Source organism: Orycteropus afer, unplaced genomic scaffold, assembly GCF_000298275.1.
Source record: "Orycteropus afer afer isolate SDZICR_OR568_19922 unplaced genomic scaffold, OryAfe1.0 scaffold00402, whole genome shotgun sequence".
In the NCBI taxonomy this organism is placed as follows: Eukaryota; Metazoa; Chordata; class Mammalia; order Tubulidentata; family Orycteropodidae; genus Orycteropus; species Orycteropus afer.
Window position 1 is genome coordinate 1,303,705 of NW_006921989.1, and position 26,934 is coordinate 1,330,638.

The 26,934-nt window shown below is 49.6% G+C and overlaps 1 protein-coding gene across 1 annotated transcript; it reads left to right on the forward strand.

Moving 5' to 3' along the window:
• Positions 1-10,578: 10,578 nt before the first annotated feature.
• SLC44A2 (solute carrier family 44 member 2) lies at positions 10,579-26,625 on the forward strand. Its single transcript, XM_007953581.1, has 22 exons — positions 10,579-10,615; positions 11,198-11,246; positions 13,644-13,717; positions 13,830-13,914; positions 14,502-14,586; positions 14,784-14,894; positions 15,203-15,263; positions 15,352-15,475; positions 15,573-15,656; positions 15,749-15,861; positions 20,478-20,609; positions 20,702-20,801; positions 20,885-20,977; positions 21,138-21,222; positions 22,194-22,456; positions 22,538-22,632; positions 23,250-23,353; positions 23,452-23,525; positions 23,674-23,744; positions 23,930-24,018; positions 25,599-25,683; positions 26,519-26,625. Exons 1-22 carry the CDS (start codon positions 10,579-10,581, stop codon positions 26,623-26,625), a joined length of 2,121 nt encoding a protein of 706 aa, XP_007951772.1.
• The last annotated feature ends 309 nt before the right edge of the window (positions 26,626-26,934 follow it).

The window sequence follows — 26,934 nt, forward strand, 5'->3', positions numbered from 1 at the left end:
GGGCATGCATGGCTAGAAGTCACTGTAAATGTATTGCCTGGGAGGAGAAGAGGGAAACCAGAGAGAGGAAATGAGGGCTCTGGGCCAGGGGTCAGACAGACAGTGATTTTTCTCTCTCTAAGGGTTGTTCCGGGTGAAGTTTTTATCTTGATAAGCAAATCCGGTGTGGTCCAGTCAATTCCAACTCACAGCGACCATATAGGACAAAGTAGAACTGCCTCATAGGGTTTCCTAGGCTGTCATGTTTACTGGAGCAGATGGCCAGGCCTTTTCTCCCATGGAGATGCTGGTGGGTTCGAACTGCCCACCTTTTGGTTTACAACCGAGCACTTACTAAACCACTGTGCCACCCGCACACCTCTTTGATAAGCATACAGGTTACTTAACACAGGTCAGTTCATTCACAACTTCCTTCAACAAACATTTATTGAGCAAGTGCCCTGGTGAGCGCTGCTCTGGTGTGTTTGAGGAGCAGTGTGAGCAGTGGAAGACTGGAATGGGCAGATCATGTAGGGTTTTGTGAGTTGCAGGGAGGTCTTAGACTTTTGTTCTGAGAGAGATGGGAACCTCTGACAGCTCTGAACACAGGAGGGATGGGCCTGACTCAGGTGTTCAGTGGTTCCCTCTGGTACCTGTTAGGTGCAGGTGCAGAAGCTTCGAGACAAGGCAGAGGCAACTGGTGCCATGATGGTGGCTGGGGCCAGACTAGACTGCCACAGGATTCTAACTCTGCCAAGCCCCTCTGGCTCCACTCATCCTTCTTTCCTATCCCTTCCTGCCTTCCCTTTATCCCTGGACAACTGTTGCCCTTTTGATCTCATGTGGTTGGTTATGCTAAGAAGAGCATACCTCCTTGGTATTACCATTCACCCTATAAACCAATCTATTCTTTGGCTGAAAGTTGAGCCAGTGGTTGAATTCCAGGCTTGAAGGGTGTCTTGGGGCTTCCATCAGTCTGTATCAGACCACTGAACCTGGTTGTTTTTATTGTTTTGAGTTTTGTTCCAACCTACAGGGTTTTCTAGGCATAGATTGCCAAGTCTTTCTCCCACTGAGAATCCACTGGGTGGATTCGAACCACCAATGTTCTGGTTAGCAACCAAGCACTTAGCAGCAACTGTTGCACCACTAGGGCTCCTTCCCTTAAAGTTACAGCCTAGGAAACCCTGTGGGGGCAGTTCTACTTTGTCCTGTAGGGTTGCTATAAGTTGGAATCGACTCAACAACAATGGGTCGATTACGTAGCACAGAGTGCCAGAGCATGGTGTCAGGAACAGAGTTCAAAGCCCAGCTCCTACTGACTGTGTGGCCTCAGGTAAGGCACTAACCATCTCTGTGCCTGTTTCTTCATTGTGCCCTCTGCCCTCAGAGCATCATCCTGATGATTAAATGAGTGTCTGGTTTGGTGCCTGGCACAGGCTCCAGTGCACAGTAGGTGTTCTGTATTTGCTCTTAGCATTGTGACTAGTAGTGTTACTTCCAGCTTCCCCACACAGATGCTGGCTCTGTCGAAAGGACTAGTCTGGACAGCTGGAATGCCCATTCTGTAGGCACAGACTTCTGGCAAGGCGAGGACAGCTGGCCTGGCTGTGTGGGCTTGCCCTGGGGCCACTGCAACCCTTGGGGACTTGGCCAGTGCCCAGAGGCCTGGGGGCTGGGCAGTACTCAATGTCCTGGCACCAGCTTCCTGACTGTTCCCTTATCTCCCACACCCACTGCTCTGGGTAGACCAGCCGTTATGCACAGCAAGGCCAGGACCCAAGGGCTGCCTCTACCCACCCAGTTTCCCCATGCTTCTGCCCCACCATCGCGACATCTTCAACTCTGTCTTTTCGGGTGTCTGTCCAAGAAGAATGCCTGGATTAGAGCTGGAGGAGCCTTGGTTCAATTCCTAGCTCACTCTCCCAGCTGCGTGCTCTGAGCCAGCAACCTCATTTTGTCCCATACGTGGGATCCCACCCATGGTTGGTATTGTTGTAGCCATGGACCACAGGCCTATGCCAAGTGCTTTCTGAGCATAAGTCTTGACAATACCTACAAAGGAAATGCAATGATTAGATCCATTGTGCACACAGGAAAATGGAGGCCAGCAGAGGGAGAGCGCTTGTCCGGCATCGTCCAGCAAGGACAGGAGTCCAGCTCAGCCTGACTCCCCTGCTTCCAGGCTGTGGGCCCCACTGGAATAATTACACGTCCTCTCGGTGCCTTGCTGTCCCCCACTCATGTTGTGGGGAATGAATGTCACTGCTCCTGGCTGGTACAAGGAGAACGTGTGACACAGGTGCTGACACAGAGCTGGCCATATGTATGGCCTAGAGACCAGTGCCGGCAAACTTTTGTAAAGGGCCAGGGAGTCAGTCTTTCTCCCCAGTCTCAATCACAGCTACTGAGCTGTGCTGTTGGAGTGTGACAACAGCCATCGACAGTATGAAAACAAATGAGTGTGGCTGCGTGCCAGTAAAACCTTATTTATGGACACTGGAATTTGAATTTTACATAATGTTCACATCTCAAAATATTATTCTTCTTTTGATGTCTTTGAGCCATTTAAAAGTGTGAAGATCATTCTTAGCTCATGAGATGTATGAAAACAGTCAGTGGGCTGGATTGGACCCAGAGGCCACTGTTTGCCAACCCCTGGCCTAGATGGTTAAGACATTGGTAGGCAGAGTACCAAAACCAAACACTGCTGTTGAGTCGGATCCAACTCATAGCAACCCCTCCTTGGGTTTCTGAAGTAGTATCTCTACAGAAGTAGATTGCCCAGTCTTCCTTCCGAGGAGTAGCTGGTGGGTAACAGCCCCCTAAAGATGTCCACAGGAGCTCTGGTGGCACAGAGGTTAAAGCATTAGGCTGTTAACCAAAAGGTCAGAGGTTTGAACCCATCAACTAGCTGCTCCATGGGAGAAAGGTGAAGCAGTGTGCTTCTATCAAGACTGACAGCCTTGGAAACCCTATGGGGTAGTTGTACTGTGTCCTGTAGGGTCACTGTGAGTCAGAATCTACTTGATGGCAGTGGGTTTGGTTTGGTTTGTTGGAAGGACGTCCACAATCTACCTAATGCTCAGACCCCCCAGATATTACCTCACATGTGGTCGTAGTTACCGAGTGCTGCTATAACAGAAATACCACAAGGGGGTGACTTTAACAAACAGAACTTTCTCACAGTGTAAGAGGCCGGAAATCTGAATTCAGGCACCAGCTCTAGGGGAAGCCTCTCTCTGTCGGCTGTAGAGGGAGGTCCTTTTCCCTTTTCAGCTTCTGTTCCTTGGCTCCTTGGTGGTCTTCTTGTGGCATGGCATCTGTCTCCCTCCATCTCCGCTTGCTACCTAGCTTAATCGGCTCTTTCGTATCCCTGAAGAGATTTATATAAGATACACTCTACCCTAATATTTCCTCATTAAAATAACATCTATTTCCAAATGGGATTTTAACCACCTGTATAGTAGGATTTACAAACATTTTTTTTTTTTTAATTTTTGTGATTTGGGTGAAAGTTTACAGAGCAATTCACTTTCCATACAGCAGTTCACATACACTTTGTCTCATGACATTGACTGCAATTTCCCACAATGCAATTACTCCCCTCCCACTTCCTCCCTATAGTTACCTCCTCCCTGTGTCCATCCCTCCACGCACTCCTGCCCCCTGAGCTGTCTCCCTGTGCATACACAGACCTTCTATTCTCCCATGATTGATCTCTCCAAGGAGTGTATCTACTTCATGTACATGTTCACCTCATATGCCTGTCTTGTTTGGCTGGAAGCCACAGGAGTGGGTTCAATTCCAGACCTGAAGGGCAGCTAGGGGCCATAGTCTCAGTGGTTCCCCCAGGCTGTATCAGACCATACAAGCATAATTTTGTGGGACATAATTCAATCTATAAGGAGCTCTGATGTCATGATGGTTAATGCATTCAGCTGCTAAGCAAAAGGTTGCCAGTTGGAACCCACCACCTGGGCCGTGGGAGAAAGATGCGGTAGTCTGCTTCCGTGAAGATTCGCAGCTTTGGAAACCCAATAGGGGCGATTCTCCTGTATCCTAAAGTGTCACTGAGTCAGGACTGACTCAATGGCAGTGAGTTAATTCAATCCGTGACACTGCAGCTGTCATTACGTGAAGGATTTTGAGGTGGGAGATTACCGTTATCCAGGTGACCCAATGTAATAATAATAATAATAAAACAAAGCCCGTTGCCCTCAAGTAGATTCCAGCTCATGGTGTCCTGTGTGTTACAAAGCAGAACTGCTCAGTGTGGTTTTCTTGGTTGTGATCTTCTGTCATTGTTGAGAATATACACAGCAAAACGTACACCGATGCAACCTTTTCTACCTGTAAAATTCATTACATTTGTTGAGTTGTACAACCATTCTCACCCCCCTTTTCCATGTTGTTCTTCCCTCATTCACATAAACTCACTGCCCCCTCAGGTTCCCATCTCATCTTTGAGTGGCTGTTTTCTCTTTCTCCTATAGGGATAGTTCTTTAAAAGGGCCCAGTCCTCAAGGCAGAGATTGTTCACTAGTTAAGCTAAACTGTTGTTTGGTTTTAAGAAGACTTCAGGGGATATTTTTGGTTTTAAGTTTTAAAGATTATCTCAGGGCAATAGTCTCAGGCATTCCTCCAGCCTCTATGACCCCAGAAAGTCTGAGTTCCATGAGAATTTGAAATTCTGTTCTGTACTTTTTCCCTTTTGATCAGAATTCTTCTATAGAATCTTTGATCAAAATGTTCTGTGATCTTTACCGTCGCACATTGCCAGGCCTTTTGTTCCACAGTGCTGCTGGGAGGTTCTGGATCCCAACCTTTAAGTTAGTGCTTGAGTGTGAACCATTAGCAACACCAGGCGCATTAATGTAATCATTAATCAGCTGTTCATACAGGGCTGCCCCAACCCCGCCAATCCGGCTGCCATCCAAGCTGGATAGGAAACTTCCGGTGCACCTTATCTCTCTTCCCACCCACCTTACTGGTCTCACTCCTATCAGATGGTTGAAATATTCTCCTCTTTCCCTCATGCCTGCAATAGTTTGGGCTCCTTATAAGTTGAAAAGGGAGGCAGGAGAGTCAGAGATGTGAGGACAGAAGCAGAGGTTGGAGTGATTGCTGGCTTTGAAGGTGGAGGAAGGGCCCACAAGCCAAGGAACGTGGAACTTCTGCATGCTGCAATAGGTGAGGAAACAGATTGTCTCCTCAGAGCGTCCAGAAGGAACTCAGCTCTGCTGACACCTTCACTTTAACCCTGTGAGACTGATTTTGGACTAGTGGCCTCTAGAACTAGAAGATAATAAATTTGTGTTGTTGTAAGCAAGTTCATGGTAATTTGTTACAGCAGTGATAGGAAACTAATACAGACAGTGATTCAGGACCTGTAGGACCTGTAGGACCTGTAGGCCTAGGCTCTGCCACTTACCAGCTGTTTGGCCATGGAAGTGTTCTTTCTCCTCCCTGGGGCTTAATTTCTACATTTGTCAAATGGGGATATTAGGATCAACCTTACAAAGCTGTAAGGATGAAATGAGGTATACTTGAAATGAGGTATACGAGAAATGAGGTATACCATGTACCTTTTTTAGAAGATGCCTGGTAGGGTCAGTGAAATGGGGGGGTAGTACTTATCTTATTATCTTGCAACATTGTTACAAAGATTCAGGAAGTTCCCATCCTGCAGGGTTTGGACCAGACTGGATTAGCAAAAACCATTAGTATTCGCCACACCACACCCTCCATCCCCACCCCACCAACTAATAATTAAAGCTAATGGAATCCATCAGCTGAGAAGACCAGTGTTCCCGCTGTATGTCCTCAGAGCCCACAAGGCCAGGCCCTGAGCCAAGCCTATGCTAGGCATCCCTCTCTGCGACCTTATTCAAGTTCACATCGCACAGACATGGCCCAGCTGTCCCTCCTGCAGCCCCAAAACTCCCAAGCTCAGCTCTCTTTCCCAGCTTGAGAGTCTCCTCATGTGACCTCCCCTTCCCCAACCAGGCCCTGTCTTAGTCCAATACCCTCAGTGGCTCCCAGTTACCTGTCAAATCTAGAGTGTAGATCAGCCACAAGCCACTCTCCTCGTCTGAGCTCTGTTTCCTTGGCTTTAAAATGGGTTGATGATGTGACCACCATGGTGGGTAGAGAGCACTGAGCCAGGGTCTGAAAGGTGGTGAGCACGTCTCATCAGCCCCAGCCATTCTTACGTGGGCTGCCCCTACTCTGGCAACCTGGCTGCCATCCCGGCTGGACAGGAAACTTCCAATGCACTCTAATCTCTCCTCCCTCCCACCTTACTGGTCTCACTCCTATCAGATGGTTGAAATATTCTCCTCTTTCCCTCATGCTTGTAATAGTTTGGGGTTTTATATATTTGCATGAGTAACTCATGTGGAATTTATGTTGCTGCGTGATTAAGTTTATTTTCTTCCAGATGCACAGTGAGGGCTACTGGCTGAGGATTTACTCTTGCCCCGATGACTGGAAATTCCACATTTATTGGGGAAATCCTCACTGTGGAGTTGATGTTATCAAGTGTCAAGTCTGCATGAGTGTCCTCAAAGGGCTGAATGTAGAGACCTGAGGCTCACTCTTCCGTCCACTGTGCAGTCTGGGTGGGGTAGGACCAGTGGCCTTCAGGCTGGCAGAGACCACAGAACTGCAGGGTTTCTTTGAGAGTCCTGGTCACCCCAGGACATGGCTTGGAACCTTGGGCCTCGCCTATTTGCTGAAGCCTGTGGCTCAAGGGTCAGGAGAGTCCTCCTGAGCTCTAGGCCATTGGTGGAGAAATAGCCTCTCTGAGGACAAGTTGAGTTAGTGACCAGAGCCCCATCTGGGCACTAATTGACTCTGAGGCAGCAGGTACAATTATTTGTATTTTATTTAATCATTGTCTCTCTCTCTCTCTTTTTTTTTTTTTTTTGTGATTTAAGTAAAAGTTTAGAGAGTAAATTCATTTTCTGTACAGCAGGTCATACACATTTTGCTTCATGACATCGACTGCAGTTCCCCACAGTGTAACTAACAGCTCTTTTCCCACTTCCTCCCTATAGTTACCTCTTCCCTGTGCCCTTCTTTCCTATGCATTCCTGCCCCCCCACCCTGTCTCCCTGTGCTATTAATGCCCTTCTGTTCTCCTATGATTCATGTTCATTTACATCTACCTGATGTAAATGTTCACCCCATATGCCTGTCTGTTGTTTGGCTGGAAGCCATGAGAGTGAGTTCATTTCCAGACCTGAAGGGTAACTAGGGGCCATAGTCTCTGGGATCTCACCAGACTATCAGATCAGCAAACCTGATCTTTTTTATGATTCCGAGTTTTGTTCCACAATGTTCTCCCACTCTGTCCGGGATCTCAGCAGGTATAATTATTGACTACCAACTGTATACAACCACGCTAGCTGTACAAGCTGGTGATAACTGTGAGCCCCATGTTGAACATATATTCCTGCTGACTGTACATTATACGCCACCTGTGACTCTCTTGCCTACTGTATAATGAATGTCATGCCAACTAAACTCTGTTGTATACAGCTGGCCTCAAAGGGTGCTGGGAGATACAGTGAGACTAGGCACAGGGTGTGAGGGTGTATAGAGTCAGTGTGGGGATATATGGTTGATGTGAAGCATATATTCTGTGTGGGGCTGTGCAGTAGGCATGGGGGTGCAGCTGGCCAACCGTATGCCCTGTCCTGATAGTGTCATGCCCTGTCCTGATAGTGTCGTAGGAAAACAAAGTCCTTACCCCCTGTTGTGAAGAGCCAATAATCCCAACAGGTTGAAGAGAGAAAGCAAAAGGTTTATTGAGCATCAGTACCCAAGGAGACGGGAGCTCTGGTAGCATAGTGCCTAAGGCACTTAGCTGCTAACCAGAAGGCTGGCCGTTCAAACCCACCAGCCAGTCTGCGGAAGGAAGATGGGGCAATCTACTTCCGTAGTGACACTGCCTCGGAAACCCAAGGAGGGGTCGCTATGAGTCAGGTCCGACTCGACAGCACATAACAACAACAACAACAACCCAAGGAGACAGTGAGAATCGTTTCTCCAAAATGTCTATCTCCCCAAGCTGGGGAATGGTTGGGGTTTTTAAAGGGAATTCGCCTGAGAGGGGGTAGGAGGTCTTGTTGTTGTTATGTGCCATTGAGTCGGACCCAACTCATAGCAACCCCTCCTTGGGTTGCTGAGGTAGATTGCCCAGCCTTCCTTCCGAGGAGTGGCTGGTGTGTTTAAACCAGCAGCCTTCTGGTTAGCAGTCCAGTGCCTTAGGTACTATGCTACCAGAGCTCCTAGGAGGTGTTAGGATGATGATAATATCTCCTTCTCCTTATGGGACGAGTCTTGTGATTTCTCAGCCCTTTTTCTGGTCCATGATAAGAAAACTGCCCTTGGTCTGGAGCATCCTTCAGGTCCCTTGCAGCTGCCTAGAGAGGTGAACTCTATGAGGGGGAGGGAGTGTGGGAATGGGCGTCTTCAGACCCTGTCTGTCTGGGATATCTTAGTTTTCCCTTTATCCTTGCTCCAAGGCTTGGTGCCTTCTTTCCCAGGGTCATCTTGTTACGGGCTACGGCTCTTAGCTGAAACTAATTGGGGGAAAGAGTTATAATCGGGAACAGTAAACCTAAATAACTCAGCATCCATAGAAAAAAAGGCTAGCTATCCTGCTCACTTGAAAGAAAATGATAAATGGGGGGGGGGGGGAGACAGCAAGTTAGTCTCTAAGATTAAAGTGTACTTTAATCACGGCCTGTTAGCTTATGAAGCTTTTGTAGTTTTCAGTGACGGGTCCTTTCAGCCTTCCATTTCAGCCTTCCTCAGTAGTATACTCCATGGTGGCCAGACAACCCCACGCTGACTGGACATCTCACCCCACATTGATTAAACATCCCTTTAGCAACTGTTTACCAGTCAACTGTACCCCTCCACACGGACTGTATGATGCTACCCTGATTATATACCCCATGCTGGCTATACCCCTGTACCCCCTCATCCACTGAACACCCCACACTGACAGCACAGTACATCCCTTGCCAACTGCAAACGCTGTGAACTGTGTAAACCGCCCCCCCCCCCCAATAGTATACCCTGTGCCTGATCTTCACTTTTGGTTTTATACTTAGCTCCGGTTTATGGTTTAGGAATCTGAGGCTCAGAGAAGGCAGAGTGCTGTCCTGGGTCCTCCAGCTCAGATGGTGTAGATGGAGCATTGGGACTCAGGGCCCCTGGGGCTGGATTGGATCTTTCTTGTTCCCCACTTTGGTGGTTATGATTGTGTATCAACTTAGCAAGGTCTGATTGAGTGGCTGGGCAGCTGGATGTAGTATTCCCCATGATAAGATTGGTAATCAACTCCATAGTGGAATCTACTGTGAGTAGCTGCCGTTGGGATGTGGTCTGCTTCCTGTATATAAGAAGCTATGGCACACTTGGACCCCGCATGTAGCCGTGTCATTGCTCAGCAGCCTGCTATGCTCTGCCGACCTTGGGACTTACAATGGACTTAAATTTTAACAGACTGCCGTGTGGTTTGGTAACTTCGGGACTGTGCCTTTTTACTTGTCAACCTTGGGGCTTGTCAGCCTCAGCAGCCAGCAGCTGTCTGAGTGAAGAAATGCCTCTAGTTCCAGTGGGCCAGGAGCAGGAGGCAGAGCTGGACCCCAAGGTTGAGGGGCTTTTACCCAGCCCCTAGAGCCTGGCACTTTGAACTTGGAATTAAAGCCTCCAAACTGTAAGAGAATAAACTCCTGTTTGTTAAGGCCATCCCATTGGTAGTATATTCTTGTCAGAGAGGCACTAGGTAACCAGAACGCCCACTGTCCCTCCTGGTGCCCAGCCCAGGGCCTGCACCCAGGAGGCACTCAGTGAGTACTTGTTCTACTGAACAATCACTGAGGCTTAATGACTATGAATGCCTGCAGTGATGGCAAGCTCTGGTGTCCTTGGGGGCCCCAAAGGTGCCAGGCAGGGACATGGCATGGGACTGCCAGACAGAACCGCCAGTAAGGTTTTCAAGACTGGAGGTGCTTACCTGGAGCCTCCTGATGTTTAACTGTTGGCAATCCATGTTCAAAAAACAGACCAAAATAGCACTCATCCACTCGTTTGAGAGTTTGCAGCCCCAAACTGAAGCTGGTTGGTTGGGCTCTGGGTATCTGCCAGTTGTGAGGCTCTAGTCTCCTTCCTGTGCCTCGGTTCGGGTACCTGGAGAATGGGTAACAAGCCTTCTCCAAGGCTGGGAGATGTTCTAGGCGCTGTGGTGGGTGTGACGGGTAGATGGATCCCGGCCACCGGGTGATCCAGGGTTTTCCAGGGGGCAGGGACGGGGCGGGGAGATCTAAATCGGGCCGCGGCGGTGACTGGCGGGAGCAGCTGCCGCCACAAGGTCCGCTCCGCCCTCCCTGGGTATCTGTCTGTCCGGTGGCAGCCTCTCAGCCTGGGCCGGTCTGACCGGTTTGGGCCGCCCCGCCTGGCTCCTGGCTGGGAGGAGCCGCGACCCGCCCGCTGTACCTCCCTCCGGACACCGGTGCCTCCAGAGCCTAGGCCATCAGGGCGCAGGGCAGGCGCGCGGCGCGGGGCCAGGCGCCCGCAGTCATGGGGGACGAACGCCAGCATTACTACGGGAAGCACGGTAGGCAGCGCTGCCCGGCCCGGCCTTTTCCTGGAGCGGGGCCTCGCCCCCTTCCCGGTGGGCCCCGGCACCCGGAGAGCCGGGAGGGCGGAGAGGTGGCTGGGGAGAGAGCGGAACTGCAGGTCTCTTCCTGAAACCCCTGGCCATCACCTGCCAGAACCCCTCACCCTGCTTTCACCCTGGAGCTACCTCTCAGAGGTCCCTCCAAACCCTCTTTCCCACGCTCCCAAAACCTGTCCCTCTGGCCCCCTCCCCAGCCTTCTCTCCAAGATCCCACCTCCAACCTTTCTCTCTCAACTGGCTGGGGGCCACCATCCCAGGCCCTTGCCCAGCGGGCGGCCCTCAGGTAGTAAGAAAGAGGTTAGCAACAATTAAAGACTCTTGCTCAGTTAACACTCTTTTCAACCCGGGCCTGCTCTGGCTGGGGGCCTGGGTGTGGTCACCTGAAGGTGCCAGGAAGGAATTCCCCAGGGTCTGTAAACCCTCCAGGGTGAAGTCGTCCCAGGTTTTTCTGGGTGAGGGGAGTCTCCCAGCTCCTTCTTTATCCTCCTGGCCCATGAGCTCAATCTTGTTGACTTTCAGGAACACCGCAGAAGTATGACCCCACCTTCAAAGGACCCATTTACAATAGGTAAGGGCTGTGGGATTCCCTGGGAAGGGGGGAGGGGCTGCTAATATCATCCCCACCTTTGTTTCTTCACACCTCTCAACATCTGTTTTGCAGCAAAATGGTGATAACTATTTGCTGCTTGATGATGAGAGGCTAATTTTCTTTACTATACTAAGAAATCTCTTATACTTTTTTAAATAGCTAAAGATTGGAATAGATAATTTACAGGGCGAGAAATACTGCAGACAATGAACTTAAGGAAGTCAACCTCACTAAAAAGTGAATGCACCAAAACAAGAGTAAAATAGAATTTCCCCTTCATATTAGTGAAGATTAAAAATGATTGTGCCTATTCTGTGTCTGAAACTAATTGGTATAGTGTTTTTTGGGGGAAGTTTGGAAATACCATGAAAATTTTTGATGTGCATCTTCCAAAAATTTAAATTTTAGGGAAGAGCATTCTCCCAATAAATCTTGTGCACATGGACAATAATGTATGCGGTTGCCTTCTTTTTGAAAATGGCAAAACTCTACCAACAATCTGCATGTCTACGTGTAGGAACTAGTTAAATGAATTACAGTGCATCCTGGGTTTGTAATATCATGATCGGTTGCTGTCGAGTTGACTCCAACTCATAGCAACCTCCATTGGGTTTCCGAGGCGGTAGTCTCTGGTGGGTTTGAACCACCCACTTTTCTGGTTAGCAGTCAGATGGCTTATGCACTGCGCCACCAGAGCTCCTTATAGTGACCATATACCAAAATCAAACTCACTGCCAAGGAGTCTATTGCGACTCATAGCGACCCCCTTTGGGTTTCCAAGGCGGTAAATCTTTACAGAAAAAGTAGATTGCCCACTCTTCCTTCCACAGAGTGGCTGGTGGGTTGAACCATCAACCTTCTGGTTAGCAGTCAAATACCTTAGGCACTATGCCATCAGAGCTCTGTACAGAGTAAAAACTCCCCCATAGAGTTTCCAAGACTATAAATCTGTGCAGAAGCAGACCGTCCCATCTTTCTCCTTTGCAGTGGCTGGTGGGTTTGAATCACGAACCTTTTCATTAGCAGCCTTGTGGTTTAACCACACTGCCACCAGAGCGCCTTAGGACTCTGTAAACAAAAAAAAACTCTCTGCTGTCAAGTCAGACCCAACTCATAGCGGCTCCGTAGCTGTTAAAAAATACAAGAGCTCTTCTATGCAGTGACATGAATACCTCTAAATATAATAAGTGGAAAAAGCAAGACAGAACAGTAAGTGTTTTATAATCACACTTATGTTAACTAAACAAAAATTTTAAACATTTGTACCTAATAAATAACCCAGAGGACTCACAAGAAGCCATTAGCATAGATTACTCACTAGAAGTCATGAACAGATTACATATGAAGAAAGGGACTGTAGAGGGAGACTTAATTCTTTATTATATACATGCCTACATAATCTCTGGTAGCATAGTGGCCAAGACACTTGCCTGCTAACCAGAGGGCTGGCGGTTCAAATCCACCAGCCACTCCTCGGAAGGAAGGTTGGGCAATCCTACTTCCGTAGTGATACTGCCTCGGAAACCCAAGGAGGGGTCACTATGAGTCGGGTTTGACTCGACAGCACATACAACAACAACAACAACATAATTTTAATTTTTACCGTGCTTATATTTAATACCTTGGTAATAAAATACTTTAAAAATTTAAAAACATGTGCTGAGTGAAATCAGTCGATCATAGGAGGAGACACTCTGTATTAGTCCACTATTGTAAAAAGTCAAGGAAAAGTTTATACATGGAAGGAAACTTTCTTTGTTGGTTACCAAGGAGAGGAGGGGAAGGAAAATTCCTAAATAGGTTGGGGGGGAATATATATATATATATATATATATATATATATACACAAAAGATTATTAGATTATTAGTGGTTACTAGGTATAGGAGGGAGGGGTAAAGGGGAGGGAGGGGTAAAGGGGAAGCTTTTGTTTGGGGCAGCTTTGAGTTTATGCTAATGGTGGGGGAGTGTTTTGGAAAAGGATAACAGCAATGGTGTCAGGACATGAAAAATGTTATCAGTGAAGCTGAGCTGTAATGGGGAAGGTGTTATGTTGGTGAATGTCTAGTGTATGTGTTAACCACAATAAAAGTGATGATTGAATAAATAAATAAAAACATTAATATCTAGTGCTGCTAATGATGTGGGAAAATGAGTACTCTCAATCAAAAGAGATGAACATTACCACATCTTCCTTGGAAGATAGTATAGCATTAGTTACCAAAATTGAAAATGTTCACGCCCTTCGGCACAGCATTTGTACCACCCAGGAACATGTGTGTAAACAACACACAGACACAGGTATGTGTGTGGGGCAGGAGGGGCTCATGATACCCAGCACCAAGGCTCCTGCCTGAAGCTGCCCCTCTGATCCTCAGGGGCTGCACGGACGTCATTTGCTGTGTGGCCCTCCTCCTGGCCATTATAGGCTACGTGGCTGTGGGTGTAATAGGTGAGTGGAAGGGACAGGCCAGAGTGGGATGGGGCAGCCATAAGCTCTGAGGCAGGACTGGGACTGGTGCTCAGGAGTGGAGGCACCTCAACGGCCCTGGATCCCTCCACAGCTTGGACCCATGGGGACCCTCGGAAGGTGATCTACCCCACTGATAGCCGAGGGGAGTTCTGTGGGCAGAAGGGCACGAAAAACGCGTGAGTCTGGCTCTTTGGGGACTGCTGGGCCTGGGGAGGTGTGTGAAGGAGGATTTACTGAGCACAGGGGAGAAGATTCTAGGCTTTCCCACCCTCTACTCAGCTATCAATTCATCCATAAGTCCAAACAACGAATATTTACAAAAGTCCCACGATGCCCAGGCCCTATTCTAGGCCTTGGAAACTGAGCACTAAGTAAGACGCTGAGTACCCTGTCCTAAGGCAGCTCACATTTTAGGGGAGAGTCACCAAAATGAGACAGCATGGGATATGATGTCAGGGTGATGAACGAGGTAATAGCTAGTGCAGTGCAGGTTCTACCACTCCCTGCCTGTGTGACCTGGAGCAGTGTCTCAACCTCTCTGGGCCTGTTTCCTCATCTCTAAAATGGGGATCACAACAGTCCCACATCAGGAGGCTGCTGTGATGGTGAGATGAGCCGACCCATGCGTGGAACATAGAACAGTGCCTGGCTGGGGCCTGTAGCTGCAGCTGCTGCTGCAGTTAGACTATTAGTTTCATGAAGAGTTTTATAAAGGGCAGTGGGGAAAATCTTAACAGTTCCCATCCCCCTCCCTCAACCGCAGGGACAAACCCTACCTGTTTTATTTCAATATTGTGAAGTGTGCCAGCCCCCTGGTCCTGCTGGAATTCCAGTGTCCCACCCCACAGGTAACCTGCTTCCTCCCTTCCCCCGCCCTACCTCCTCTTTCCATCACCAGGCTCCTTTTCCTTCTGTCGTGCCAGTTTCTCCCCTAGACCCTCCACTCTCCCTGGTAAACCATGAAGTGGAATCTGTATTGTGAATGGGGGTCAAGTGTCAGTCCTGACCCCATCCAGTGTCTTCCTTCTGCCCCCCCCACCCCCAGATCTGCGTGGAGAAATGCCCTGACCGCTACCTCACCTACCTGAACGCCCGAGCCTCCACTGATTTTGGGTACTACAAGCAGTTTTGCGTGCCTGGCTTCCAGAACAACAAGGTGAGTGCGAGGCTATGAAGTAGTGGCAGGAGCATAGGGAAGGGCGCCAGCCAGGGGACTAACCCTCTCTGTCTGTCTTGGTGGAGGAGCTCTGGTGATGGATGTAGTGCTTAAAGTACTCAATTGCCAATGGACAGTTCATGGTTTGAACCCACCAGTTGCTCTGTGGAATAAAGATGTGCCTTCCATAAAGATCACAGCCTTAGAAACCCTATAGGGCAGCTCTTCTCTGCCCTATGGGGTCGTTAGGAATCGGAATCAACTCATTGGCAAGAGGTTTGGTTTGGTTTTGTTTTCTCTCTTGGCAGGGTGTGGCCGAGGTGCTTCGGGATGGCGACTGCCCTGCCGTCCTCATCCCCAGCAAGCCTCGTGAGTCAGGGGTCCCATACGCTTGGTGGGGCTGGAGGAGGGACTGCAGGGGTTCAGCCTCACTGGTCTTATCCCCTGCTCCCTGCAGTGGCCCGGCGATGCTTCCCAGCCATCCATGCCCACAAGGGGGTCCTCATGGTGGGTAACGAGACGACCTATGAGGATGGGCACGGCCATCGGAAAAACATCACAGATCTGGTGGAGGGCGCCAAGTGAGTGTTGTGCTCTCCTGGGTGGGGTGGGGTGTCCCCTGGGGTTGACCTGCTTGTGGGTTGTGATCTGGCCTGAGCCATGCCTGCCTTCCCCTAGGAAGGCCAACGGGGTCCTGGAGGCACGACAGCTGGCCATGCGGATATTTGAAGATTATACCGTCTCCTGGTACTGGATTGTCATGTAAGGCGGGAAGGAAGGTATACAAAGCCCTGTTGCCCTGTCTGAGTCTGGTGAGGGGTGAGGTCCACTTACACGCCAATTTTGTCCCCCAGAGGCCTGGTCATCGCCATGGTGATGAGCCTCCTGTTCATTGTCCTGCTCCGCTTCCTGGCTGGCATTATGGTCTGGGTGATGATCGTCATGGTGATTCTGGTGCTGGGCTATGGTATGTCGCCCTTCCCTTGTCCCCTTCCTGCCCAGGGTCTGCAAAGTGCCCATACATAACCTTTGACCTGCCAATGACCCCTCAAGAATTTTATCACCAGGTATTCCCCATCTTGTACTAGGAGTGTTTGTGAGGCTGTTCATCTCAGTGTTGTTTATAAGAGCAGACATTTGGAAGCCACCTCAGTACCCACTGACGGAGGATGGGTTAAGTCAGCACCAGTGGACGCCTGTGATGGGGCTGTCTGTCACCTTCCAGACCAGGCCCTGGATCTGTATTTTATTCACATTCTCAAGCAGGCTACTGAGCCCAGTCATTAAGGATATATATTCTGGCACCAAAAAGCAGGGGTTTGAATCCTGGTTCTGCCGCTTCCTTTCTCTGTCCTTGGGCAAGTGACTCAACCTCCCTGTGCCTTAATTTCTTCTTCTATAAAGTGGAGATAATTGGTATTTACTGCTTAGAAGCCTTGATTGGGAGGCACCATGGGAATGAGATGGTGTGAGGATGAGAGAGTGGGAGGACCCTGTTTCGTTCAGGCCTGTGGAACGGAGACCCAGTGCTCAAAACACAGGACTTGGTATTCTGTTGTTCATTTAAACTTTACAGGAGGAAAAAAATCTGATAGGCAACAAAATCTGAGCACAGAGACTAAAATATATTTTCTTCTTTTTCAATTGTGATTTGGGTGAAAGTTTATAGAGGAAATTGGTTATCAGCAATCCATATCCATTTTGTTTTGTGACATTTACTGCAATCCCCACACTGTAACACCATTCTTCCCACTTTCTCCCTGCACCCACCCCTTCCCTTCATCCTTGCTTCCCATCCCCTCCCACCTTCCCAGCTCTATCCCTGGGCAAATGCTGTCCTCTTGATCTCGTGTGATTGATTGTTCTAATGAGTACATACCCTCCTGGTATCACTGTTCACCTTATGGGCTTGTCTGTCTTTTGGTGGACAGTTGAGTCATGGGGGTTAGTTCAGTTCCTAGCTTGAAGGATGTTTGAGGGTCATGGTCTTGAGGATTTCACCAGTCTTCATCAGACCAGTAAGCCTGATCTTTTTTTATGATTTTGAGATTTGTTCCACATTTTCCCCACTCTATCTGAGATAGAGTCTCACTCTATCTGAGATAGAGTCTCACTCTATCTGAGATGTCTTATTGTGATCCCTTTCAGAGTGGTCGGTATTGGTAGCCAGGCGCCATCTGGTTCTTCTGGTGCCAGGATGTGGAAGCTCAGGTTCACGTGCTCCGTTAGTCCTTTGGTTTAATTGTTTCCTGCATCTTTGATTTTCTTCACTCTTCTTTGCTCTGGGTGGGGAATGACCAATAGTCGCACCTTAGATAGCCACTTACTAGCTTTTAGGACACGATTTGCTACTCACCAAAGTAGGATGTAGAACATTACCTTTGTGGACTATGTTATGCCATTTCACCTTGGTGTCCCCGAGACTATGGTTCTGAGCCTCCATACCCAGTGACTCATTCCCTCAAGGTGTTTGGTTGTGACTAAGACATGTTTATAACTTTGTCCCCTGTGTGCTCTGCTACATTCGTGGATATATTTGCAGCACATAGAAATATGTGTAGAGATAGCCTCTGTCAATATATGTATATTTGTGGGTGTAGGCCCATTTGCCTTTCCACCCCTGTTTAGCTTGAGTGAGAGACCAAAATATATATGTTAATAAAAAAAACCACTGCCATTGAGTCAATTCCGACTCACAGTGACCCCCATTGGGTTTCCAAGGTGGTGAATCTTTATAGAAATAGATTGCCCCATTTTCCTTCCACAGAGCAGCTGGTGAATTTGAACCACTAACCATCTGCTTAACAGTCAAATGTTTTAGGCACTGTGTCATCAGAGCTCCTTGTTTATGTTAATAGTGGTTTCTAACTAGGTCCTGAGATTTTCGGTGACTTGATTGGTTTTTTTCTTTAGAGGTGTTTTGTAATTATATTCTATGAAGAGCCACAGAGAAGGCTGAAAACCCCTGGTGCTTCCCCACTGAATGCTAACACCTATATCCCTTTTCCCCACCCCCATCAGGAATCTCGAGGGTTAGAGGGACACCTTGGACCACACAGCATCTTGACACTTGATACCTCTTCATTCATTCATTCAGTCTTTCATTCATTCATCATACAAGTACAGTTGATTTTCATTATTCACAGTAGTTCTATTCTGTAAAGTCTTTAAGAACACTGAATTAGCGGATACTGAACCAGTGCTTCTAGGAGCATGCCTCAGTTAACCTGGAGCTGCTGTAACAAAAAGTACACAAGTGGGTGGTTTTCAAAAACAGGAGTGTATTTTCTCACCGTTCAGGACTCTAGAGTCTGCATTCAGGGTGAGGCCCTAAAGAAAGGGCCTTCCATTCCATGGTGTCTCTGTTCTGCTGTCTGTGTCTCTTTGTCTGTTCTGCTCTTGTTACAACTCAGAAGTGGTTGGATTTAGGATCCAGCCAATTGTGGTATAACATCACTAACAGAACAAAAGAATACCCCTGTTTACAAATTGGGTCATACTTTCAGGTACAGGGATTAGAATTTCAATGCATATTTTAGGTGGGAGACACAATGCAATCCATAACAATAAAACTGTAGGTCAGCTTCCTGCAAGCCTCTTTGTGACAACATTTTCATCAACCAGTAATACATACATAATCTTGTTTTATGTGTGGTTCTGTTTAAAGACACCTGGTTGAATATCTGCTGTTGATTCACTGACATTGAGCTCAGTCAATAGCACTACAGCTCAGGCCTGAATGAAGCTTCTGTAACACCCATATTTTCAATGTAAGGCATGTCACAACTTCTTGCACTTAGAACACTTGTAAATGGCAAAAATCACCCAAGAAAAAGCACAAAAACTGGCACAAAATAGACTGTGAAAAGGATGTTTGTTGCAGTCCTGAGAACTGGAACAAGAAGGCAGAATGTGGCCCTGTTTAACCTCAGCTCGTAACACGCATGTTGGGTGACTCATTTTTCGCCACTCTGTGTGTGTCCAGGAATGACTTACAGTGTTGTGAGTACTGTTTTGGGGGTTCCAAATAAAAATTGTAGGGAGTAGGTGAATTTGCAAATATAGAATCCATGAATGAAGATCGGCTATATTATTGAGTACCTACTGTGTCCTGGTAGCGTAATGCCTAAGCCCTTTGACTGCTAGCCAGAGGGCTGCTGGTTTAAACCCACCAGCCACTCCTTGGAAGGAAGGTTGGGCAATCTACTTCCATAGTGTTACTGCCTCAGAAACCCAAGGAGGGGTTGCTATGAGTCGGATACGATTCCACAGCAGTGGGTTTGGTTTGGTTTGGTACTGCGCCCTGGAGAAGTTCTGGTGGTGCAGTGGTTAAGGCATTTGGCTGCTAACAAAAAGGTGGGTGGTTTGAACCCACCAGCCGCTCTGCAGATAAAAGATGAGGTGTTCCACTTCTGTAAAGATTCACAGCCTTGGAAACACAGTGGGGGTCACTGTGAGTCAGAATCAACTCAATGGCAGTGGGTTTGGTTTGGTTTTGATTACTGTGCCCTGGGCTGTTTTCTAGGCCCTAGGCTTACAGCAATGAAGAAATCAGGAGAAATCCTTGCTCTCATTGAGCTTATGTTCCTGGAAGGTGTGGGGTAGATGGACAAAAAACAGATTAACCAGGAAAATCACTAGCATGCTGAAGCCAGGAAGGGGTTAAGAATGGAGAGGATAAAAAGGTGTGGTTCTAAACAGGGGGTGGGGGCTCAGGAAAGGTTCATGAGCAGGTGACATTTGAATAAAGACTAAGGATGTGAGGGAGTTAGTCATGGGGAGAGAACATACCAGGCAGGGAGAACAGCGTGTGCAAAGGCCCTGAGGCAGGAGCAACAACAGTAGCATCCCTTCCCCAACCTGAGTTTTTGCTTCTGTAAAATAGGGATGGCTATATTTTACAAAAAGGAGCTCTGGTAGCATAGTGCCTAAGGCACTTGACTGCTAACCAGAAGGCTGGCAGTTCAAACCCACCAGCCACTCCTCGGAAGGAAGGTTGGGCAATCCTACTTCCGTAGTGATAACTGCCTCGGAAACCCAAGGAGGGGTCACTATGAGCCGGGGCCGACTTGACGGCACATAACAACAACAATATTTTACAAAAGGAGCTCTGATGGCACAGTGCCTAAGGCATTTGACTGCTAACCAGGTTGGTGGTTCAAACCCACCAGCTGCTCTGCAGAAGGAAGATGGGGCAATCTACTTTGGTAAAGATTCACTGCCTTGGAAACCCATTGAGAGTGCCTATGAGTTGGAATTGACTCAATGGCAGTGAGTTTGGGTTTTTTGGTTTTATATTTTACAAAGAGTCCTGGTGGCACAGCGGTTAAGCACTTGGCTGCTAACCAAAAGGTTGACAGTTTGCACCCACCAACCACTCCACAGAAGAAAGATTCAGCAGTCTGCTTCCATAAAGATTACAGCCTTGAGAATTCTACGGAGTATGTTCTGGTGTGTCCTGTAGGGTTGCTATGAGTTGGAACTGACTCGATGGCAACGGGTTTTGGAGATTTAGTGTCTGCTCTGCAAGGTTGAGAGAGGTGGGCTGACGTCAGTCTTCGCAACTGTGGTCCCTGCATGCAGGAATATTTCATTGCTACATGGAGTACACCCGACTGCGTGGTGAGGCTGGCTCCGATATCTCCCTGGTGGACCTCGGCTTCCAAACGGACTTCCGTGTGTATCTGCACTTGCGGCAGACCTGGATGGCCTTCAGTGAGTGCCAGACCCCTATGCCTGCCCCCAGGAGGCCTGAGGGAGTGGGGGGCCCAGGAGACCAGCAGCTCAGCCGCCCTTTACCCCTGCAGTGATCATCCTGAGCATCCTCGAGGTCATTATCATCTTGCTGCTTATCTTTCTGCGGAAGAGAATTCTCATTGCCATCGCACTCATCAAGGAAGCCAGCAGGTGGTGCCAGGGGGGCTGGGGCCTGGTTGGAGTTGTTCCCAGGCCTGCTTGGGCCCTGACGCCTGTGTCTCTGCTCTCCCCAGGGCTGTGGGATATGTCATGTGCTCCCTGCTGTACCCGCTGGTCACCTTCTTCCTGCTGTGTCTCTGCATTGCCTATTGGGCCAGCACTGCTGTGTATCTGCCACCAGCCTTTGGGATGGTTAAGGGCCAGACTTGCCTGGAAGCGGCCCACAGCCTGGGGACAGGGCTGGAACCTGGTCGGGGAATGGATCCTTTCCCTACATGCCCCTGGAGTCCTTAATCCTTGGCCTTGGGTTCCTTAATGAGTTTCCAGCTTCCTGTCCACTTCCAATGAAGCCGTCTACAAGATCTTCAATGATACTGCCTGTCCAGTTGCTGGGAAAACCTGTAACCCTGAGGTAGGTCAGGGGACTACTTCCCTGACAGCCCCCAGACTATTTTAAATCTCTCACCCACCCCCACTTATGGATCTTTCAACAAATATTTGCCATCTGCTATATGCCTTGTGCTGGGTGTTGAGGCTTGGAGAGGAAGAGATCCTATCACTGGCCCTGGCAACTTCTCAGGGCTTCCTCTCTGCCACTTAGCAGGGTCTCCCAGCCTGGGTGTTGAACTACCCGTCTGTTTTCCCTTTGACTTCATTTTTGGTCCCCACAGTGGTTAGTCCTTGCTTCTAGAACCCCTTTCTTGCCTTTCACAGCCCCTAACCTGACCCCACAATTCCTGGGCTGACCCTGTGGTCCTCACACTGATCTCTGCCCATTCTCTCCTGCCCACATGGCCACTCCACTGACTCGTGACCTCAGCCTGATTCTCAGGATAGCTGCTCCCACTTCAAGGACCCCCCCAAGTGATCACCCTATTCTTACTTCTAGAACCTCTTTCATAAGCCCCTATCCTGAACACCCCATTCCTTGACTTAACTCCCTGGCTTTTGTACTGATCCCCATGGCTCCTGTTTTACCCTCAGGGTTTGTGCAGCCCTGGACTTGATGCTTAGTGGTTAGGTGTTCAGCTGCTAACCAAAAGATTGGTGGTTCAAACCTACCATCTGCTCCATGGGAGAAAGATATGTCAGTCTGCTTCTGTAAAGAGTACATCCTTGGAAACCTTACAGGACCCATTAAACCTTATGAAAAAACAAACTCACTGCTATCAAGTCAATTCCAACTCATAGCGACCCCCTTTGGGTTTCTGAGATCGTAAATCTTTATGGAAGTAGATTGCTCAGTCTTCCTTCTGCAGAGTGGCTGGTGGGTTAGCAGTCAATTGCTTTAGGCACTGTGCCACCAGAGCCCCTTTTTAAGTCTTATTGGCTCACTTTAAATTGAATGGGCTCAATCACAATGACTATGTGTCTCTCCTACAGACTTTTCCCTCCTCTAATGAGTCCCACCTGTGCCCTGGTGCCCACTGCCAGTTTGCCTTCTATGGCGGGGAGTCTGGCTACCACCGGGCACTGCTGGGCCTGCAGATCTTCAATGCCTTCATGTTCTTCTGGCTGGCCAACTTCGTGCTCGCACTGGGCCAGGTTACACTGGCTGGGGCCTTCGCCTCCTACTACTGGGCCCTGCACAAGCCCGATGACCTGCCTGCCTTCCCGCTCTTCTCCGCCTTCAGCCGGGCACTCAGGTGGGGCTGCCGGTGACTTGGGGTTGAGGGCACAGTGTCAGAAGGGCTGATCAGCTCACTGATCACCTCCTCTGCATGCAGGTACCACACAGGCTCCCTGGCCTTTGGCGCCCTCATTCTAGCCATTGTGCAGATCATCCGAGTGATGCTTGAGTACCTGGACCAGCGCCTGAAAGGTGTGGCCCACTAGCCGCTGGCATTGGCTCCCTTTGTGGGGAGTAGGACTGAGAGGCAGACCAGGATTAGTTGTTTGGTAGAGGGGCAGCAGAGGGTAGGCTGGGATTGGTTCTCCTTTGGGTTTGGGGGCTGATGTGGAAGGATAGTGATTGGTTTCTGCCTATGGTGGAGCTAAGGGTTTCTGCAATGAAAGCGCGCTGAGAGCACCCAACCTATGGAATGCTTACCTCTGAGGAGGTGGGGTTAAAAGTCCAGGCTGTGATTGGTTCCTGCTAGACTTGGGCTGGGATTTGTTGGTGCTGTGGGGGGCGGAGCTAAGACTAGTTTCTTTGGATAGGAGGGCCTGTGGTGCTGAGATTGGCTTGGGAACAGTGTGGGTCATGATTGGCTCCTGCTTTGGAGGCGGGGCTGAAAGGCTTTGAGAGGTTTCCATTGTTGGGGACATGGCTGAGGGTTTCTCCCTTGGTGTGGGGCAGGGCCCAAGGGTCCTTGGATTTTGCCTTCTCTTGCAGTCTCTGGAAGTCCTAGACTGTGGCAACCCTGCATGATGGAGAGGTGAGATTCCTGCCAGGCTGAGTGGGGTTCCCTCACCTCCGCACCCCCCTCCCTCTTCCAGCTGCACAGAACAAGTTTGCCAAGTTCCTCATGACTTGTCTCAAATGCTGCTTCTGGTGCCTGGAGAAGTTCATCAAATTCCTCAACAGAAACGCCTACATCATGGTGAGTGGGGCTGGGCCCCTGAGCCAGCCTTACCTTCCTGCTGGGTGAGAAGAGCCCCCACCCCGCCCTGATCCCTTCCTCCCATACACTCCCCCCAGATCGCCATCTATGGCACCAACTTCTGCACTTCGGCCAGGAACGCCTTCTTCCTGCTCATGAGAAACATCATCAGGTTAGGAAAGATGCCTTCCTCTTGGTGCCTCCCTCTCCTCCTCCTCCTCCTCCTCCTCCTCCTCCTCCTTTTTCCTCCTGCCCCCTGTCCCTTCCTTCCTCCCTCCTTCCCTGAGCCAGCATTCACACCTGCCCTCACTGCCCCGCAGAGTGGCCGTCCTGGATAAAGTCACTGACTTTCTCTTCCTGTTGGGCAAACTTCTGGTCGTGGGAAGTGTGGGTGAGTGCCATCCACCCAGAATGTGGGAGCCTGTTGGGGGTGACCTATGAGCTGTTGTCAGGCCCCCATGTTGCCGCCTCCTGTAATGGATCTCTTCCCCTCAGTTTTTTTGTTTTTTTTGGGGGGCGGGGGGCTACTTCCTTTAACAGAACCCTCAACCATCTTGATTTCTTCCCTCTCTCCAGGGATCCTGGCTTTCTTCTTCTTCACCCACCGTATCAGGATTGTCCAGGACACAGCACCACCTCTCCATTATTACTGGGTCCCTATACTGGTACAGGACTTTGGCATGGATGGGGCCCAGGGAGAAGGAAGTATTGGGACTTGCTTGGCCTCCTTTGACTGGAAGGGGGTCAGAGGTGGTGGTTGGATTATTTACGGTCCACAAACATGTATTGAGCACCAGGAGATCCTTGGTGGTGCGAATGGTTAAAACTCTTATCTGCTGACTGAAAGGTCAGAGGTTCGAGTCCACCTAGAGGCACTGGGAGGAACGGCTTGGTGATCTCCTGAAAATCATCCATTGGAGACACTCTGGAGCACAGCTTTCTTCTGACACACTTGGGGTTGCCATGAGTCGCACTCGACTCACCGGCATCTGGTGTTTGGGTTTGCTTCCCCAGGCACTGGGGGGGATGGCTTCCACTAGGGATTGACAGTTTAGAGGGAAACAGACATTACTGAAATAATCACACTGATGAATGTGCAATTGCAAACTTTTAAGTGCCACTGGGGAGAACTCCAGGGAACTGGTAGGCAGTGGAGGAGGAGCTGAGCCAAGGAGCTGAGGTGGCCTGGGGGTGTAGGTAGCTTCACTGTGGAAGTGATGCTGGACCTCAGAGCTGAAGGAGGTGGAGACAGGAAACAGCAAGTACAGAGGCCCTGAGGTGGGGCTGTGCAGGGACAGTGAGGAGGCCAGTGTCATCGGTGTGGTGCGAGTGAGGGGCTTAGATTAGGTGATGGGCTGTGAGGGGTTGGGTCTTCACATAAAAGCCATACAGTATCAGAGTATAGGCCTCGGATCCCAGTGACTTCGATTTTTATGTAAGTTTCTCTGTTTGCCACTTCTAAAATGAGTAAATTCGAGCAAGTTACTTAATCTGTCTCAGAGCTACTTACTTCAGTTCACAAATATTTATGAGGTACCAACGAAGGCCCTGTAGCAACCAATGGGACAGTCTGAAGGGTATGTGCACGTAAAATGTGTAATGCCCCGAACCCAGTCCATTGTTGTTGAATTGATTCCAACTCATCACAACCTTATAGGACAAAGTAGAACTGTCTCATAGTGTTTCCAAAGGAGATTGGGAAAGCTTCTTGTTGGTCACCTTTATGGAAGCAGACTGCCACATCTTTCTCCTATGGGTTCAAACTGCTGACCTTTTGGTTAGCAGCTGAGAGTTTTTTCCCTGCACCACCAAGGTTCCTCTTGTAACATTCCTAAACATGCATAAAATTGCAACTGGAGGAAGGCCTCACGGAAGAGGTGGTGCACAGTGCTAAGAGGGTGTAAAACAGGGATCTGACTGTCTAGATGTCAGGTGGCTGCCTGAAGGAGGTGGTACCTGAGGAGTGGGTGTTTGAGCTGAAAGGAGAGGTAGACTCAGCTCAGTCAGTGCAACAGCACACGCAAAGACCCTGGGGTGGAAGAGAGCAAGGGGTGTTGGTGGATGGTGGAGCCTTGTTGGCAGGGATGAGGAGTTAGGATGGTATTCTGATTCCCAGTGGGGCTGGGGGAATGCTGTCAGTGGGGTGTGTGTGTGAGAGAGAGAGACAGAGACATGATCTGGCCTGGAGGGACGCAGTGGCTGGGGATCCCACCAGAGCTGAAGCAGCTCTTCTCTCTTTGGCCAGACTGTAATCGTTGGCTCCTACCTGATTGCCCATGGCTTCTTCAGTGTCTATGGGATGTGTGTAGACACGCTGTTCCTCTGCTTCTGTAAGTGACCCCTTATCCCAACCCTTGCTGGGCCCTGGCTCCCTTCTCCCCTCTGGGCCTACCATCTCCCTTCAGATGGGACCACACAATCACTGCCCTGTGCCCCCAGCTTCCCTGGAAACTGATGTCCCTTCTCGGCTTCCACCCTATGCTGGCAGCTGCTCAGTCCTATTGTCCCCCCATCCCCACCCAGGCTGCAGCTGGAATGCTCTGCCCCGGGCCCTGGCTTTGAACTTTCTGGCTTTGTTGGGGGGATCTGTGGCTGCCACTAACTCTGGTCTCTCCATCTGTCTTTTTGTTTTGTTTTGTTTTTCTTCTCTTCTCCTCCATGCCTGCTGGCTTCCCTGATCTCCCCCTGTCTCCCTCTTTCCCTCCCTTCCTGACCACCCCATTTTCCCCCGGCCGGTTCCTGGGGGGAGCCCAGGTGAGGACCTGGAAAGGAATGACGGCTCTCAGGAGCGACCCTACTTCATGTCGCCCGAGCTGAGAGACATCCTGTTGAAGGGGAGTGCGGAGGAGGGGAAGCGGGAGGAAGTCGCCTGAAAGAAAAGAGGCTGCTTGGGCCCCAAGAGCCCAGGATTGGGGGCCAGGCAAATGCCTCGTTTCCTCACTGTAGACCGGGGTGCATGTGGGGGCTGCCTTGCCTGGGAGTGTGGGGAGCGTGTGTACGTCCTGTTCCTGAGCCCTCGACAGTCCACCCCTTTCCGGTCCTCGTGTGTCTTGCTTCCTAACCTTCTGAGGCTTCTCTGTAATCCTCATTCTCCCGCCCTGTCCCCAAGGCCCCTGCCCATGGGCAAATCCCTCACACCCCCTGCCCTGGGGCCTCTCTCTGCAGTGGAGGACCTGGAGCGGAATGATGGCTCGGCCGAGAGGCCCTACTTCATGTCTTCCAACCTCAAGAAGCTCTTGAACAAGACCAACAAGAAGCTGGCAGACTCGTAAACACCCTGCCCTCCCCCACTTCTCTGGAAGCCTCACACTGGGTACTCTGCCCTGGGTCAGTACCCCGAGCCCCACTGGGTTTACCTGAAGGCCTATCACTGCCCCCTCCCCATCCAGTTACCACCAGTTTCTGGAAACCTGGAGAATTTGGGGTATCTCCTCCCACTGCCAAGGGGTAGTCAGTGTTTTTACAAAGGCTCCCAACTGTAAAATAAGTCACTCCAGCCCCTACTGGCCTAGATGGCAAGTTGTCCTGTGGGCCCTCTCAATGTTTGGGGTGCCCTGGGGCTTTGGAGTTTTCCTGTCCCT

What these genes read in the sequence shown, in the direction of transcription:
- SLC44A2 (XM_007953581.1), top strand. Translation starts at nt 10,579, where the DNA reads ATGGGGGACGAACGCCAGCATTACTACGGGAAGCACG. An exon ending in GCATTACTACGGGAAGCACG is followed by an intron (nt 10,616 to 11,197) that starts GTAGGCAGCGCT and finishes GTTGACTTTCAG; the next exon opens with GAACACCGCAGAAGTATGAC. An exon ending in GATCTGGTGGAGGGCGCCAA is followed by an intron (nt 15,476 to 15,572) that starts GTGAGTGTTGTG and finishes GCCTTCCCCTAG; the next exon opens with GAAGGCCAACGGGGTCCTGG.